Consider the following 16271-nt stretch of genomic DNA (forward strand, 5'->3'; position numbering starts at 1 on the left):
TATTCCTAGTAATAGTAAGGGTCTGCTAGCAACGTCCTCTCTCACTGGTTATCTGATTAGGTTCACCTAATCGCAAGTGAGCACTGCATTATTTATGAAACTAAGTTGACTTTCATTAAAAGGATCCTTTAACAACCAGGTCAGAAAAAAAACAACACTTTTTTAAAAGTTTTTTTATTTTGATTTTTCTATACGTTTTCTTAAAACAGATCCTTTGATGTACTGAAGACCTACACAAGGACAAAATTTATTTTGTGTGTTTACTTTTTAAATAAACTTGTGTTTGAATTGGCTTGGCTCTAAGTCAATCCTGAGGTCTCCAGGAGAGGAATTTTCTTTTGGAAAGATGAATAATTTAAGAGATGTCTATGTTGCCACATGAATTGTCAGAATAAATAAAGGCCATCTTGACTTTGAATTCTACAGGTATGTTTTACAAAAGCTCTTTTCCCCATCTCAAAAAACTTCAACAAAAGCTTCACTGAGCTGGAGCAGAGTGGTGATTGTCGGGCCTACTTTTTTAAGACCAATGTGAACAGTCATTGGATTTTCTTTCTCACAGTTTTATTCAACATTTGCATTGTCTACGAGTGCTCCTCAGACATTATTATTTTGGTGAATTAAACTCTTAAAATTTATTACAGAGAAAATGTGTTATATTGTCAAATAGCTCTGGGGTATAAGGAAGTCTATTTTTTTTCTCCTTAAAAAAGAAATCTAGGTACACAGATATAGTTCTCTGAGCAGAAGAGAATTTTTCTGATGTATTCGGTAATTTACATTCTTGATAAACATATCTATTTGAGCATGTAAGGGGTTCTTACATTTTATCTATCAGCTCTTCCTTAAGCAGAATTAATACAGTAGGTAGTTAAGAACATTATTATCCCTCTCCATTCCCAGTTATCTTCTCTGGGAAGAATCAACATCAATAACATATCAACAGGAAGTAGTCAGTGGGAGAAACAGTAGCCTAAGTGAAAAACAGAAGACAGGAGCGAAAGAAAATGGGTCCCAAAGGACCTGGGATGTATTCATGATACCTTGACATTTTAGAGAGCTTTTTCATACCTTATCTCACTTAGCCTCCCTAAGTTTAAAAGTAGAATTATTGTACTATTTTACAATTGAGGAAAGCGAGGCTGGGAGAAATTAATAATAGATTATTTAAAATCAAACAAGTTTTTCAGAAGTACTTGTGTTTTTAAGGCAGATGGTTCCTGTCAATCTATTTATTTTCCCAAACAACACCAGTCATTCCATCTTCGGAAAATAAATACAAATTAGAGCTTCCAGTTGGAGTAATTTCTCCTTTTTTCCTTTAACCAATCCATTCAACTATGATCTTATAGAAACTGGTCCTCAGTGACCAAAGTGAAATAAACTCAGGAAGCATGGTCACTGAGATTCTTATTCACTGAAAAAAAATTGTCTCCTGTCAGATAAAATAATTATGGTATCTCTGGAAAGCACAGTATTACGGAAAGTAATCTAGAATCAACAACACTCAGTAAGTGTAAAAGATGTATATATATATATATATATATATATATATATATATATATATATGCTCTCTTATACATGGTTCTTAAGCTTTAACTACAATTAAAGATCTAAAGACATAAGATATACATATACGACTAAAGTTTGGTTTTATATTTTCTTTCAGTCATTTACTTTAAATTTTGTACAATCTGTCCAAACTTAAGGACGCTGATATTTTTTCATTTGAGTACTTTGAAAGGCATTTCATTGTTTTAAGTAACATTGTATCACATGTTCCAGTTTGCAATTTCCTTTCAGAATATACACACCCTGATTTATTTGTCTGATTCTCATTCCACACATTAATTTATTTGAGGTTAATGTTAAGGTCACATGTTTATTTTCTATTTCCTGTTGAGGAAAAAACACTCCAAAAGAAAAGCATGACTGGGTAAAAAACAAACTATAAAACCTGCATCTCGCTGGACTAAAAAATACCCAACATAAACTTCACTTCAGGAGTCAACAGCATATTTTCAAACATAATTAGTCTCTGGCATTCTTAAGTGCCTGGTTCCTTTGTGTTATAAAATTTGAATCATCACATCACTAAATTACACCCAGGTGACATTGATTACTGGTCTGCTTCTTTAATTATTTAAAATCGCCATTAACACCCAGCAAATGTCTTGGCAATTCCTTTTTGCAATGTACTCCTTCCCATCCATTACAGACAGCCTTGGGAAAAAAACTCAAACACAATTTAGGGAAATGTGACACACTCTCCGAAGAGGGACCAACTAAATAATTTGACCTCTCACAATGGATGACCTCCAGCAGTAATCCAGAAGGACTCCACCCAACTGATTTGATTTTCTAAGACAATTTAAAGTAAAACCAGGGCTTTCTGATGCCCTCAGGAAATGGCTGAATTTTCCTGATTCCTGAGAATTTACCTCTAGAGTTTGGGGAATGTATTGAATTAAACACTTCTCTGATCTTCTAATTATAGAAAATGATGAACATAATTTAACCTTTCCCAGAGGCTTCGGTGATCGTGACGAACTTTAGTTTTTGTGGCAGATGAATGGGAATTGCTTTGGTGGAGTGGAAAAATAACTATGTGGAGCCAGAAGTCATGGGTGACTTTCTAGCTCTGTGATTTTGAATGTATGTCTGTGCTTTAGTTTGCCTTCTCTATAACAATATGATTATTAACATATTGACCTCTGAGAACAAGTTGGCTTGGATGTAAACAAATGAGATCATACCATCCTACCTGTTACACTGCATACCTTTAATGTTTTGGGGCCAGCTGCAGGACGTCTGGGTGGTTTTACTAAGCTCCCTCCATAGCCATAATGAAGCCATGACAGGCTGAATCTGCCAGCTCGCCTTCTCTCATATGGGTTGCTATCCTCCAAAAAAAATAATTTTCTTCACTGCGGTTCATGGCCTTTGACTGCCCTTATCAGTCAAAACAACATCCATTATTTCTTCATGGCTAACCCAGTGAACATTGAAGTCTTCCTGTATCCGTCTGTTTCTCCCATACTGTGGGTTCTCAGATGTGAAGGACACATGACCCTCTCCATTTTAACAATGTAGGAATGTTCTTTGTCAAGCACTCACTCCAAAGCCTGTCAATCCTTCATCATCTGAAGCAAATGATCCCCACAGGCTCCAGAGCAATTTCCTCCAAGCTTTTTTGATATGCTCAACACCAAATGGAATTCCAGACACGAACAATTTTAAAAGCCACATCCAAGGTTATAAGGAGATTCAAAGTCCTGTGTGACAGATCGATGAGCTTGTGGAAAACTTATGGTAAAAACAGTTCGTAGCATGAAGGACACTCTGGTTGTTGGATCAACTTAGATAAAACAGTCGTGGGCAGGAAAAATGTGTCCATTTCCTAATCAATAACTACCAACCAAGGAGATCATGACAAGTGGGGAAGGAAGGAAGTGCATTTCCCCGGTAGGCACCTCGGGCATCACCCCAGACATGATGGGCAGCAGCTAGGGATGTCAAACATCTTGCAATGCATCAAACAGTCCTGCATAATGAAGAATTGTTACACCTAAACTGTCGACCACTCTCCCAGTGAGAAACACTGCTTGTCCTTATGGAGTTGTCCTCTGAATCTAAGGGGGCCTGTGTTGTAGATTTTATGCTTATATTAATTCAGTCTTTCTTTCAACAAACATTTATTGAGCACCTACAATGTGCCAGGCCCTCTGCTAAGGGCCCACAGCAGACGGTGATCAATGCAGTGGAGAAAAATGAAGCAAAGAAGGGGAATAGGGTATGTTGGGGGTGGCTGGACTTTTAAGTAGGGTGATCAGGTAGGCCTCAGGGACAAGATGCCATTATGTGAGGAGTCCTGAAGGAAGGGAGGGAGGCAGCCATTTAGAGAAGAAAAGCATTCTGGGAAGAGAGAATGACAAATGTGGAGTCTCCGAAATAGGAATGTGACGTGACTGGTGTATGCCTGAGGTCTACATGGCTGGAGTTGAGTGAAGAAGAACAGTAGTAGGAGGGGAGGCTGGGAAGCAAGGGGGGCAGGCTGTACAGGGAGTAAAGACTGCTACAGGGGCTTTGAGTTTCACCATGAACGAGATGGGAGCCAGCGGCGTGTTCTGAGCACAGATTGCTAGGAGTGGAATATCTCTGTGCTGCTGTGTTGAGCACAGATTGAAGGGGAGCAGGGAGAGGTGAAAACGGGGAGACCAGAGACCGGAACATACTGCAATAATCTAGGTGAGAGATGATGGGTACTGGAGGTGGAGAGAAGGGGTTCGATTTTGGATACATTAACATTTACTGAGTTTATCATTGCCAGACATTTAGACACTGCTTTAAGCCTTTTGTGTGAATTATCTTGTAATATTCCACCCCAAAGAAGTAAGTAATGCCACTATTTTCATTTTAACAGAAAACCTAAATGATATTTACTTATATAAGAAATCATAAACTAAGCTGATGCAGTGGATGCTGTACAGCTTAAACCACCCAGATAAGTCTAAGACACTTGGTCCCCCAGCTGCTGAGAGCTCAAAGCCCAGTTCTCTGGGCATTGCTCTCAGCCTCAAAGAATTGCCTCACTCAAGGGTACCCTCTCTGCCCCGGGGGCAGTGTGTAGTTGCTAAGAGGGTATAAAGGTTCCGTCTCGTGCCTCCATTCAGGACAACTCTGAGGGCCCATCCAGAGCTCCCTATAGAATCAGCTGAAGTCTCCTAGGAAATGTTCTGCATCTCAGTGTGTCCCTCTGCACACCTTCCTTCCCTGGCTTCCTTCCCTGGTGTTCCGGAGAGCACTTTTGAATAAATTTCCTGCACGCAAATCTCTGCCTCCGATTCTGTTTCCTGGGGAACCACAGCGAGGTTGTGAAGTGAAACAATGGTATAAAGCGGAAAAAAAGACAGAAAGTGAAATATTTTTAAATATAAATTATGAAACTTTTATTTGGAAATTTAGTCTATAAGTATTTCCACAATGTCACTAAAATTCTTTTTTCTAAATGAAATAATGTTTAGTTTCTTAAATTTAATGAAGAAAACTGTGAGATAATTAACAAAACTAATATATAGTGAAAATATAATTTCATCAACAAGAGAAACAAAAATAATTTCAAGTGTCTGCTTGTAATACTGGAAAGCACATTTGGACTTTTACAAACGAAAGTACCACACCAGTGGAAGGACCCATCTCCACTTGTAAAAGCGGCTAACGAATAGTATTGGAATTTTAATTATTTCCAGAAATACATAGCAGCTGGTATCCAAGGACACCCGAACTCATGAGAGTTATTTTAAATGCTTATTCAAAATTGACTGTGTAAAGGACTTTCTAAGTAAACCCTGATTTAAAAAAAAAAAAGTTCAAACTCCACCAGTTTTATAGATAGCATTTTTCAAAGGAATTATAATAAAGTAATCTTACTGATATACTCAGGACATCAATGAACAGTGGGTTAATTAGACATGGTTAGATTTCTTTAGAATCTAATAATATGGGATTTCTTCCATTTTTATTACTTCCCTTTTCCCCACATGTACTTATTGTAGTCTAATGGAATCTCCTTGCAGCATTCCAGTTATCCACATAGGAGGGAACATAAAGAATGATATCAAGGGATGCTACAATCATAACAAGTCTCTATTTTATGAATTAAAAAATTCCAATCAGAAAGCTTTTCTCATGTGTTAGTCAATTAAATAACAAGTGGAGAATTTTTTGCACAGGGGCATTAAAAGCACATTCTTTCCCTTGTAGTTATGCCCATAGAAAAGAGCCTAGTCAGGGACTTCAATTCCTTTTGAATAGTTTTCTCTCCCTTCATATCTTCCATTTAAAATATCAATAACAGATATATTAGGAGTGGGCAAGGCCTCTCTAAGGCTCCCATGGCTGCCCAAACACACTTGAGTACCCACAGGGCAAAGTATTCCATCTCCTGCACAATAGGATTATGGGAAGGGATAAATCTTAGATGATTTACTGTGTATTTCATGTTGAAACCACACTTGTGAAAAGAAAATAGTCGTCGGGGTGACTGAGAATCACAGCCCTTTTACAGGATGGAATCCTGCACCTGGTATCCGAGAACCTGGGACACATCAGCAAATCTGGGTGTGGGGAGGGATTATTATAGAAGGGTGGGAGGAAGAGGGCACCTAAGTGAACAAATGTTCAGGGAACATGGGACAATTTGCTTCTTACAGTGGAGAGACCTTCCTGACCTACCTGGACAAAGGCAAACTCTATTCTCATTCCCAAGTGCAGGGTTCTTGATGACTAGCCCATTAAGCCATCCAGTAATTGAGTCTTGCAAGGAATTTAAATATAAGATTAAAAATAGATTCCGTGACTTTATTATCTATTGTGAAAACTGTATTACAAACAGACTCTAATTTTGTTGTCAGATTTTCAGATGTTCTCTATTCTCTGTAAAACATATTGGTAGATACCCAGAACTTAACAAACTTTCTCTGTAAGCCTGGGTGGGCTCTTTTGCTCCCTTGGGTTGAGTTGCATGACTGACTGCTAAGAGTCTATTGTGTTTTTTTAACAAATTTACTCCAGTTGCAGTTTAATATAGTGAAATATCTTTCAAACTGATCAAATATAAATGCAAAAATGTGCGTTGTTATTTCTATGAAAATCAAGCAAATACTTTGGAAATACTTTAAAAAGGGAAGTTGCTCAAAAATTGCTGTTGAATTAGATGTGAGTGAGGTCTGGAAAAAACTGGAGGAGAAAAATCTCAAATAATCTTTAAAATTTTATTCTTTTTAAAGTATCAAAACTGATCATTATACAAATGAATTATGGGATGTGGTTTTGCAGATTCTAATCTGAAGTCTCTAACTCAAAGGAAAGGATTTGGTTTGGTATTAGAAGATTGGTGAACGGATGTACCTGTGACATTTTAAGGTATAATCAAACATTCAAGAGTGTGCATAATTTGTTTTATAACTCTCCATTTGTAACTGACTTTTTATGCTAATCAACAAACCATGGGTCAATCAAGTACACATTCAATGTCTTCTGCACTTCATCCAGGCAGGACAACTGTCCTTTTGGATTTATGGGATGAGGCATTTCGTGGGAGAGCTTGTGCAGGAAGGACTGAGATATTGGGAAGGCTCTAGACTTTCTACTCCCACCACGTGAGGTGGAATGGTAGAAACCTTCCTCAGGGTAACTGTGTGGTCAGGAAGCTTTGGAGGCATCTGGCAGATCTACCAGTGGTCTTCTGATTCTCTAGTGTATAGAATCTCAAGCTTTATAGAACCCAGAATAAACACAAGAGGTGTAAACATGAGAGCTGCCTTTCACAGCAAAGCAAACACTTGTGTTTGTTGACAAAGATAATATCCCTTTTAACCCTGTTGTCCCTAATCACTCTCTTTCTTCTTTATGCAAATAAAGGAAACATAAGATACACTAAAGTTGAAATAAGGGTGGAGCAATTGGGAGGGGGAGGAATGCCTGTCTCAGCAACTTCCACAAAGAAATAGCAATATCAAAATAAGGGCAATCTTTCAGTCACCTAGGAAAAATAATCATCAAAATGATGAACAGTCCTGGTATTTTCCTTTTCTCTCTAACACAGGGTGACAATTTATTTAAATAAAAACAACACCCACATCTATTGAAAATTCACCACGGAAGTATCCACACAAAAATGATGATACTTTAAATCAGAAGTATTTTGAGCCTGGTCTGAGAGGGTGAACTATTTCACTAATTGCTGTGCAGTATATTTATAGCTTTAATTGTTTTTCCCCATTTCTCAAGGGATATGTTTCTTCCAGAAGCACAGTGGCTGAACCAAACATTTATTTTTGTTTCAAGGGAAAGAAGCAGAAGTACCCAACCAGCTACTATATATAATTCAGTAAAATCAGCTGCCAGAGAATTTTGCTTAATTTATACCTTTGCCCCAAGCTGTACCTTAGGGTCTGCCATAATTTTCTTTCTGAACTGGAGAAAAAATAGTCTGTTAGAATAAAACAAATTTAAGAAGATACTGATACACTTCCTTCCAACCAATGTTTCATGCAAACTTACTGCTCTTTTACTCCTTTCAAGAATGCCACCTAAAATCGTTGAAACATTAATGGTTAAAGCCAAATCACACTTTATGTGTATCCTTGAAGGAATATGCCCTTTAAAAAATGATACTTCCTCATTGCAAAAGTAATACATGTTCATTGTGAAACATCTGAAGCACAAAAGAAAATATAAAGAAAAAACCATTCAACCATAATCTCACCAACCAGAGATAAGCATTATAAACGTTTGGGTAAGCTGTCTTCCAGTAAAAAGAATATACTTGTTTAAAATCTTAAAACTATCTTTTATTTCTTAATAAATATTTTAATTCCTCAATAAAAAAACTTTGTTACAAGTATTCTTCCAGGACTTACATTTCTTATAATGTTTGGAAAAGTATTTGATAGCAAACTTGATATGACAGTTGAAAGTTTTTGCCATCCTGAATATTAAGTAACAGGTTCTAAAGTCTAAAAGGTTTTGACTGATGACAATACAGTCATGTAGTACATTGTTCGAAAGGACAATTTTTCAAATCAGGTCAGTTGCTTTAAGAATGACAATTTCAGGGCCGTCCTGGTGGCTCAGGTGGTTAGAGCTCTATGCTCCTAACTTCAAAGGCTGCTGGTTTGATTCCCACATGGGCCATGGGCTCTCAACCACAAGGTTGCTGTTGCTGGTTCAACTCCTTGAGTCCCACAAGGGATGGTGGGATCCGCCCCCTGCAACTAAGATTGAACAGGGCACCTTGAGCTGAGCTGCCTCCCAGATGGCTCAGTTGGTTGGAGCATGGGCTCTCAACCACAAGGTTGCCAGTTCAATTCCTCGTGTCCCTCAAGGGATGGTGGGCAGCACCCCCTGCAAATAAGATTGAACATGGCACCTTGAGCTGAGCTGCCGCTGAGCTCCCGGATGGCTCAGTTGGTTGGAGTGCGTCCTCTCAACCACAAGGTTGCCGGTTCGACTCCCACAAGGGATGGTGGGCTGCGCCCCCTGCAACTAGAAAACGGCAACTGGACCCGGAGCTGAGCTGTGCCCGCCACAACTAAGACTGAAAGGACAACAACTTGGAAAAAAGGCCGGGAAGTACACACTGTTCCCAATAAAGTCCTGTTCCCCTTCCTCAATAAAATCTTAAGAAAAAAAAAAAAAAAGAATGACAATTTCAAACTAAGCTTTGAAACAATCCTAGTTGGCGGTTCAGTGAAATACATGATTTGTTTGGTTTATATATTTTTAAGCAGGTCCGTAAGTGGAACAGTACCAGAAAGTTCAAACAAATGTAGGCGAATCATTGGGCGCATGAAAAGCTCTTCAGAAACTTGTGAGCCTCATAGTATTCAACAAAAGAGAGGATTCACCTTGCTTTATTTTGCCCACATGTGGAGATTCCAAGGATGTGTTTAGTGATCATGTCTTCATGTGTTCCAGGTTAAATATGTTTGTTACCTGGGACCTCTTAGTAAAAAACATCTGAACGTTAGAGTTACAATTTAAATGAGTACCTAAGAGCAATAAAGACTGCCACTAGTAATGCAGAACTTAAATTTTTAGTTCCTCTTGAAGTCATATCTAAAGCCATGTGTGGTATACTCTCTTCTAGTGGATGCGTACAAGGAGAGTGTCAGGGCAGCTTATAGGTAAAAATATTTGTGATACACACCCCCTCTTTAGCATATTCTCAACATGGCAATCAGTATCTTCTCATTTTCTTTCTATTTAATATAACCATCAGGACATTTCATTTCTACACCCAAATGTCTTCATATGAATCCTTTCAGACAGTGGAAAGGCTAGAGTGGGAACAATTCACTGGAGCAAATATTCTGAGAACTTACGAGTATATTTTTAACAACCAACTCCTATTTGCCGGCATATATGTATTCAACTGAGCATCACTTCATTGCATAAAGTGTAGCAGGGAAATTTTACAGGAAAACACCAAGAGTTATAAGTAAAGTAGGGCAACCACACTTATAACAGACTTGAACACTGAGCCATAAGACTCAGAGTCCAAAATCAATATCACCTCCAAAGAGAGGTTCATTATTAAGAGAAACAAACAACGCCCCCCAACCCCTAATACTGGGACCTGACAAGCAGGACAGTGACACCCTTATGATGTATGGTGCTTACTTGAGGGCCGTTCTGTAGTGGTAGATCGCTTCCCTGTTCCGACCTTGATCCTTCAGGAAATTGGCGTAGTTGTAGTGAACCTTGGCATTATGGGGCAGAGTTTGAACTCCAGACCTAAAATTAATAATAATAAAAATTAATAATAAGACAATGAGCCACCAAGAGTATTGAATGTTATCAGTCTCTTTCACGTTTCACTCAGTTTCGTGACCCTGCCTTTGAAATGTCCATTGCATCCATCTAAGCTGAGTCTTTGAAAATTTGTTAAGTTACATGAGTTGCTAAACATTCTTTGAAAAACAATGAAGGTTGTGTACAATTAAACAAACATGTTAACTGCACGTGAAGCAGAGGTGGCAGGTCGTGGTGATAGATGATTCTTTGGAGGACAACCCTGCATGCTCAGGTTAATTCAATTTTTCCTTCATTCCCTTACAGCCTGCCTTAAAAAAAAAAAAAAATGAAATAGTCTACAAAAATTAAGCATTACTGGAGGGATGATTGTAGACTGGTTTCCCTACTATGTTTTATTAGAAATTAACATTTTCCATGGATTAAGTCTGGGCTAATTGTTTTTAAAAAATATATGTGGGTATAATTATTCTATGGGTTGCAGATAGGACATGAGGTTTTGCTCAGAAAGGTTAAAAACCTTGCTAATATGGTCACTTTTATCCTGCTTCGGGTGCTATAACAAAATACCTGGGGAACCCCTACAGGGTAACACCAAAGCTCAGAAGATGATACAAAGAGTGAGTCGGGACAGGAGGGCATCAGTTTGTCATTTGTATCTGCCTCACAAGCTTAACCTGCTCAATATAATACAGCTGAGAAGTGGCACATTTGGGCTTCCGAACCAAGGAGTTTGGCTCTAGAGTTCCTGTTCGCTCACCTGCCAAGATGTAATGGCAGGGGGAATGATGAAAGTAGATGGGTTTAAGGGTTACTTAGAAAGAAAATTCCTGGAACTTATACGGATTGAATGCAGGAGGGCAGCTGATAACAGAGAGGAAAGAGAAAGAATGATAATTCTGGACAATTACACTTCAATGCACCATGTCTTCCATCTAACATGTTTTTGTTTATTTTTTAATTGAAAGGTAAGATTAATAGGGGAACTTCATACAAAGTGTTAAAACCTGTTGGGGGAATTCGTTAGGGCATTGTAACTTTTGAGGAACTTTTATTGAAATAATAGCCTCTAGGACCAGCAAATATTGCCCCACTTAAAGTCCACTGGCTGGACACTTGAGGAACTCTCCAGAGGAGAGAATTTACAGGGAGTGCAGGAAGCTAGAGACCAACCCAAGGACAACAGATCATCCAGAAGCAGCAGATTCCAAACTTACGTACAGCTGCTTGGGTGATTTCCAAGGTACGGCAGGTAGCTAGGATCCTTCCTTCCTTCCTTCCTTCCTTCCTTCCTTCCTTCCTTCCTTCCTTCCTTCCTTCCTTCCTTCCTCCCTCCCTCCCTCCCTCCCTCCCTCCCTCCCTTTCTCTCTCTCCATCTCTCTCTCTCATAGGGTGTGGCTGAAAACAGATTGACCATAAATTTCTAGCAGGAGCAGTTAGAGCCCTGCCTGACCTTCTTCCCTCCCCTGCACAGCCAGGTGACTTTTTCAACTATTCATTGTTCCCTATCCCAGCAGACGGCAGGGGGTTTGCTTTCTAGAAAAGCCGAATGAGACAGATCCTGCTCTCAGGAACAAATACAGTTGAAGTCAGGGGGAAGAACTGTTACCTCAAAGATAGATTAAGTGAAAATCGTGTATTCTAAACATGGGGAGCCCCCCAGTTTTTTGCCTGTGTAAAGCTCTCTGAATAATGGGAGCCAGGATTAGACTCCCCCAGGGAGGAGACTGGAAGAATCCTCTCCTCTCAGTGGAAACTGACCCAAGACAAAGAGTTATGAATGCTGACATTTGGGTGCTCAGTGAAATCATCAGTTTCCTTCAGTCACGCTGTGATGAGACCCACCGGCTGACACACAGAGCTAGGATTTTGATGTAATATTTAAAATGGCCATTGCCCAAAGTGAATTTAGTCACAGGGGCAGTATCTGGGTCAATGGGATAATAATGACTTTAAAACAATCTAACTTCTATCCAGGGAAATTTCTGATTTTTTTCTATCTAGAAATAAATAGTGAATGATAACAGGTAGGTTTTTAAAGACAACTTTGATTTCAGCATGGATATAACTGGCATATTTATTGGACTTGGTCCTTCCCTCTCTATTACCGTGTTTCCCCGAAAATAAGACATAGCCAGCCAATCAAATCTAATGTGTCTTTTGGAGCAAAAATTAATATAAGACCCAGTCTAATTTTACTATAATATAAGACTGGGTCTTTAATATAATATAATATAATATAATATAATATAATATAATATAATATAATATAATATAATACCAGGTTTTATATTAATTTTTGCTCCAAAAGACGCATTTGAGCTGATTGTCCGGCTAGGTCTTATTTTCGGGGAAATACAGTAGCATAGCTGCTCTAAGTTATATTTCACTGAGGAAAAGACAATTAGGCCTGTGGAAACACGGCCTTGCTGAGATCAGGGCATTGTCCTGTGATGGCAAGAGGAAGTAATGATATTCATAATAGGCAAGCAGAAGTGGGTGGAGTAACCTAAGTCCTAAGAACACACTGCTTCTCCCATTGTTGTTTATGTTCTCTCTGGTTTTTTTCTGCTGTGTTTTTCCAGGCTCCCATTTTACAATGAACAGTTTGTTTAAAAAAAAAAAAAAAAAAAAAAAAGGCAAAGAAACAGCCGGCCAAAGGCAAAAGTTTCCATGTAGCTGCAACTGGCCAGGTTGCTCTTCCCCTAGGGCCAGGCCATTCTCCTTAGTTTGCTCTCTTGGTGCTATGATTTAGTACTCCCAACTGTTTTAATGGAAACATGCAGCCCTACACATATTTACTCCACAAGGAAATGTAGTAGTCATAAATTATATGGCTGGATCCCAAACCCTATTAATAATTACAATGATTATGAAAAAAAGCTCCCTTTCAACTCAAGATGAAGTTAATTCATGCACTTTGTATTTTTCCTTCACACCCTGCATTTGCAGGAGACTGAAAAGTAACAGAAGTCACACAAAAAAGCCACTTCTGTAGGGTATATCTCCAAGTTTGTAGAACATCAATTTGTTTTGTTGGCATTAGTGGACAACAGGTCAGGAGCACCACCCCCAAATTCCTGATTAGAAAACAAACATTAAAAAAAAAAAAAAAAGTGCAGTGTTCAGCCAGAGGTTAACAGGAAAAGAAAAGTAAGAAGAACGTGTGGTTCTGTTTTGACCGGCTTTAACCCGAGGTTCCACAATGCCACACTTAGAATTTGCTCATTCTGAATCAAGCACTGGGCTAAGCGCCCATTTCCATGGAGTATTTCATTTCATCCCTTCAACAATCTATCAGAGGGGTAATCTTAATGTACCTCCCATATTATAGATAAGAATATTGAAGCTTACAGAGATGAAGACCTCTCTCTAAGGTTACAGATCTAGTAAGTAGTTGAGCAGAGATTGCAACCAAGGCTAGTACATGGTCAGAATCATTGCTAACGTTGACTGAGAACTGATGCTAAACCACAACGGTACCACAGGACACAAGGAACATTAGAATTTTACTTCCACGACGTTTATATCATTGGAAGCAGATTCCAGCCCTGTGGGCCACAGATGCACCAATGTGTTTACCAATTGTTTCTGGCCTCCTTCCCAAGACAACAGTAGAAGGTACGTAGTAGTTGCGAAAGAGATTGAATGGCCCACAAAGCCTAAAATGTCTACTATCTGGCCCTTTACAAAAGAATTTGCCACTCCCTGGTTTATATTTTCTCCCTGGTTTATATTCTCTCCCCTGGAAGGTCTGCTGATATCTCTGGCTCAGCAATTCAGAGAGGAGGAAAGAGAAATGTGTTTTCTACAGAGGGGAAAGATGATGTAGGCTATAAATTTTTAATCCATGGTCCATGGATCACTTAAACAATTCATGGATGGGGTTCACAGAGACCCTTAACTGAATGCAAAAGAAAATATGCTGTCTCTTTGTTTCCAGGTATTTGAAAGTTTGGGGGTATGGAGTGTGGTGACTTTATCAGATTTTGGTGATACAGTATTATTTGTTACTAGGCCTATCTGGAGCTATGCATTTGGCCTCTTCTCAGGTTAGGATATCAGTGTAGTTTCTTTATTTAAGAATTAAAGAAAACACACCATGCAGCTATGATTATGAAAATATCTCTTTCTCCCTCTCCCTCTCCCTCTCCCTCTCCCTCTTCCTCCCCCCCCCCCCCTTCATGGGCTTAGCTTAAGTTAGAAAATGTAAAGTAAAAAATAAGTACAACAAAGTTTATGTATCCTTTGGCTTTTACACCAGATTTGGGTTCAAATCCTGATTCCTCCTCTTAACAGGTATTTCAGCTTGGACAAATGCTCTGATGAGACATAAGTTCTGGGTTCTTGTGCTTTGGCGTGTAAGATTTTTGCCAATAGAAGCGTAAAGCTGTGAGGGTACCCTCCATCTGTATCTCCTAAAACTACATCACACAGTGGAATCTTTTGTGTTAAGTCCTCAGCTTAGTTGGGAAGGATGGAACTTGACTAACATTTGGATTTTCTCTAACACAAAGGTCTATGTTAAGATCTTCTGTAAGACTGTTCATGGTATTGACAAGCAAAACCAGCCCACATAACTAGAAAGGCCTCAGAGAGACCACATGTGCTGGGGATAACCAAGGGGATTATTGTTTGGAACAGAGGGGAGAACCGAAACAGGGCCTCTGCCAAGGACTTCAGCTTATGAGTATGTAGAACTTGCACCTTTTCCTGACTCAATTTGGCCAACTCTTGGTTTGGGCCATCAAAGCTAATTTAGGTTTCCTCCTCATTCCATCTTCAGCTCTGGCCTACAAGAGAACAGCCCTGATGGTCTGGGTTGGCCTTAGTCACCTGCCTGCATTTATACCGTGTCCTGCATCTACGCCAGTTTACCACTTGCTACATTATATTAAAATGTGTTCATGTGTCTGACTGCCATGCAGACTCCCAGCTCCTCCAAAGACAATCAGTGTCTCTATCTTGTCCCCTCCTTCCCTCTTATCCTCCCTCCTTCATATCCTAGAACACAGTGCATAGCAGTAATTTGAAAACCTTATCGTGTTCACCATATGCCAGACACCGTCCTACGCATCTTTCACGTAGTCTTCTCTTTTTATACTACATCCAGGAGCTAAAGACTAGTATTATTCCAAATTTGTAAATGAAGAAACTCAGGCATGGGCTGGTTAAGTAGCTCGTCCAAGACCACACAGCTATGACGTGGGGGAACTCGGTGTACAGCCGAGAAGTCTAACCCCAGACCCCACACTCAATCACTAACCCCATCTTGCCTCATACATTCTTGGTAAATCTTTACTCCACTGATTTGAACGTTACTCAGCACAGATGAATACCTATAAACATCCAGTCTTGAAGGTAAAAGAATATTCTTAAAGTGTCAGATTCTTAAAAGTTTCCTCAGGAAACAGATAAATTAAAATTGGCAAAGTTTTCTAGAAAAACTATCAATAGCTTTGATTGGCACATTCTACAAAATTCTACTTGATCACCAAAGGCCTCTCAAGGCACAATGTCTCTTTAAACACACATGTGGAATGGCAGTGTTTTTGTAATAAACTGTTGACTTACTACATACTTCCATCTAAAAGAACAGAAGCTTCTGGATGTAAGGTCAATGAGCTTTTTGTTTTTCTTTTCTTAAATGGCTGGCGTCCGTTGTGGAGGGTTTGAACACTAACTTGTTATCCTTGAAATAAACTGCTGCCTGCCAAAATCCATTCCCCAAGTTGCTCTGATGAAGCAGTAAAAATCATTAGATGATACAACCACTGCTAGTACCTTTATTCAAGGAAAGGGTTTAACACAGGGCAGAACCATTTTAAAGTTTCTCATTCAAGCATTGACTATTGGAAGCAAAAGCAAAAAATAAAAAAATAAAAAAAATAAAACAAACAACAACAGAGTCTAGAAGTTATATTACTGAACTTCAATGCTCTGTATTTGTAGAA

The 16271-nt window shown here is 39.0% G+C and overlaps 1 protein-coding gene across 2 annotated transcripts in view; it reads right to left on the reverse strand.

Moving 5' to 3' along the window:
• TMTC1 (transmembrane O-mannosyltransferase targeting cadherins 1) overlaps window positions 1-16271 on the reverse strand; it is a 230195-nt gene that overhangs the window by 50936 nt on the left and 162988 nt on the right. For both annotated transcript variants that reach the window (XM_074325861.2, XM_074325860.2), the window contains exon 11: window positions 10186-10299. In XM_074325861.2, coding sequence (XP_074181962.2) covers window positions 10186-10299 — 114 coding nt within the window. The remainder of the gene's footprint in view (window positions 1-10185; window positions 10300-16271) is intronic.

The sequence above is a fragment of the Rhinolophus sinicus genome, chromosome 1, assembly GCF_057876585.1.
Source record: "Rhinolophus sinicus isolate RSI-liver-muscle chromosome 1, RSI-T2T, whole genome shotgun sequence".
NCBI lineage: Eukaryota > Metazoa > Chordata > Mammalia > Chiroptera > Rhinolophidae > Rhinolophus > Rhinolophus sinicus.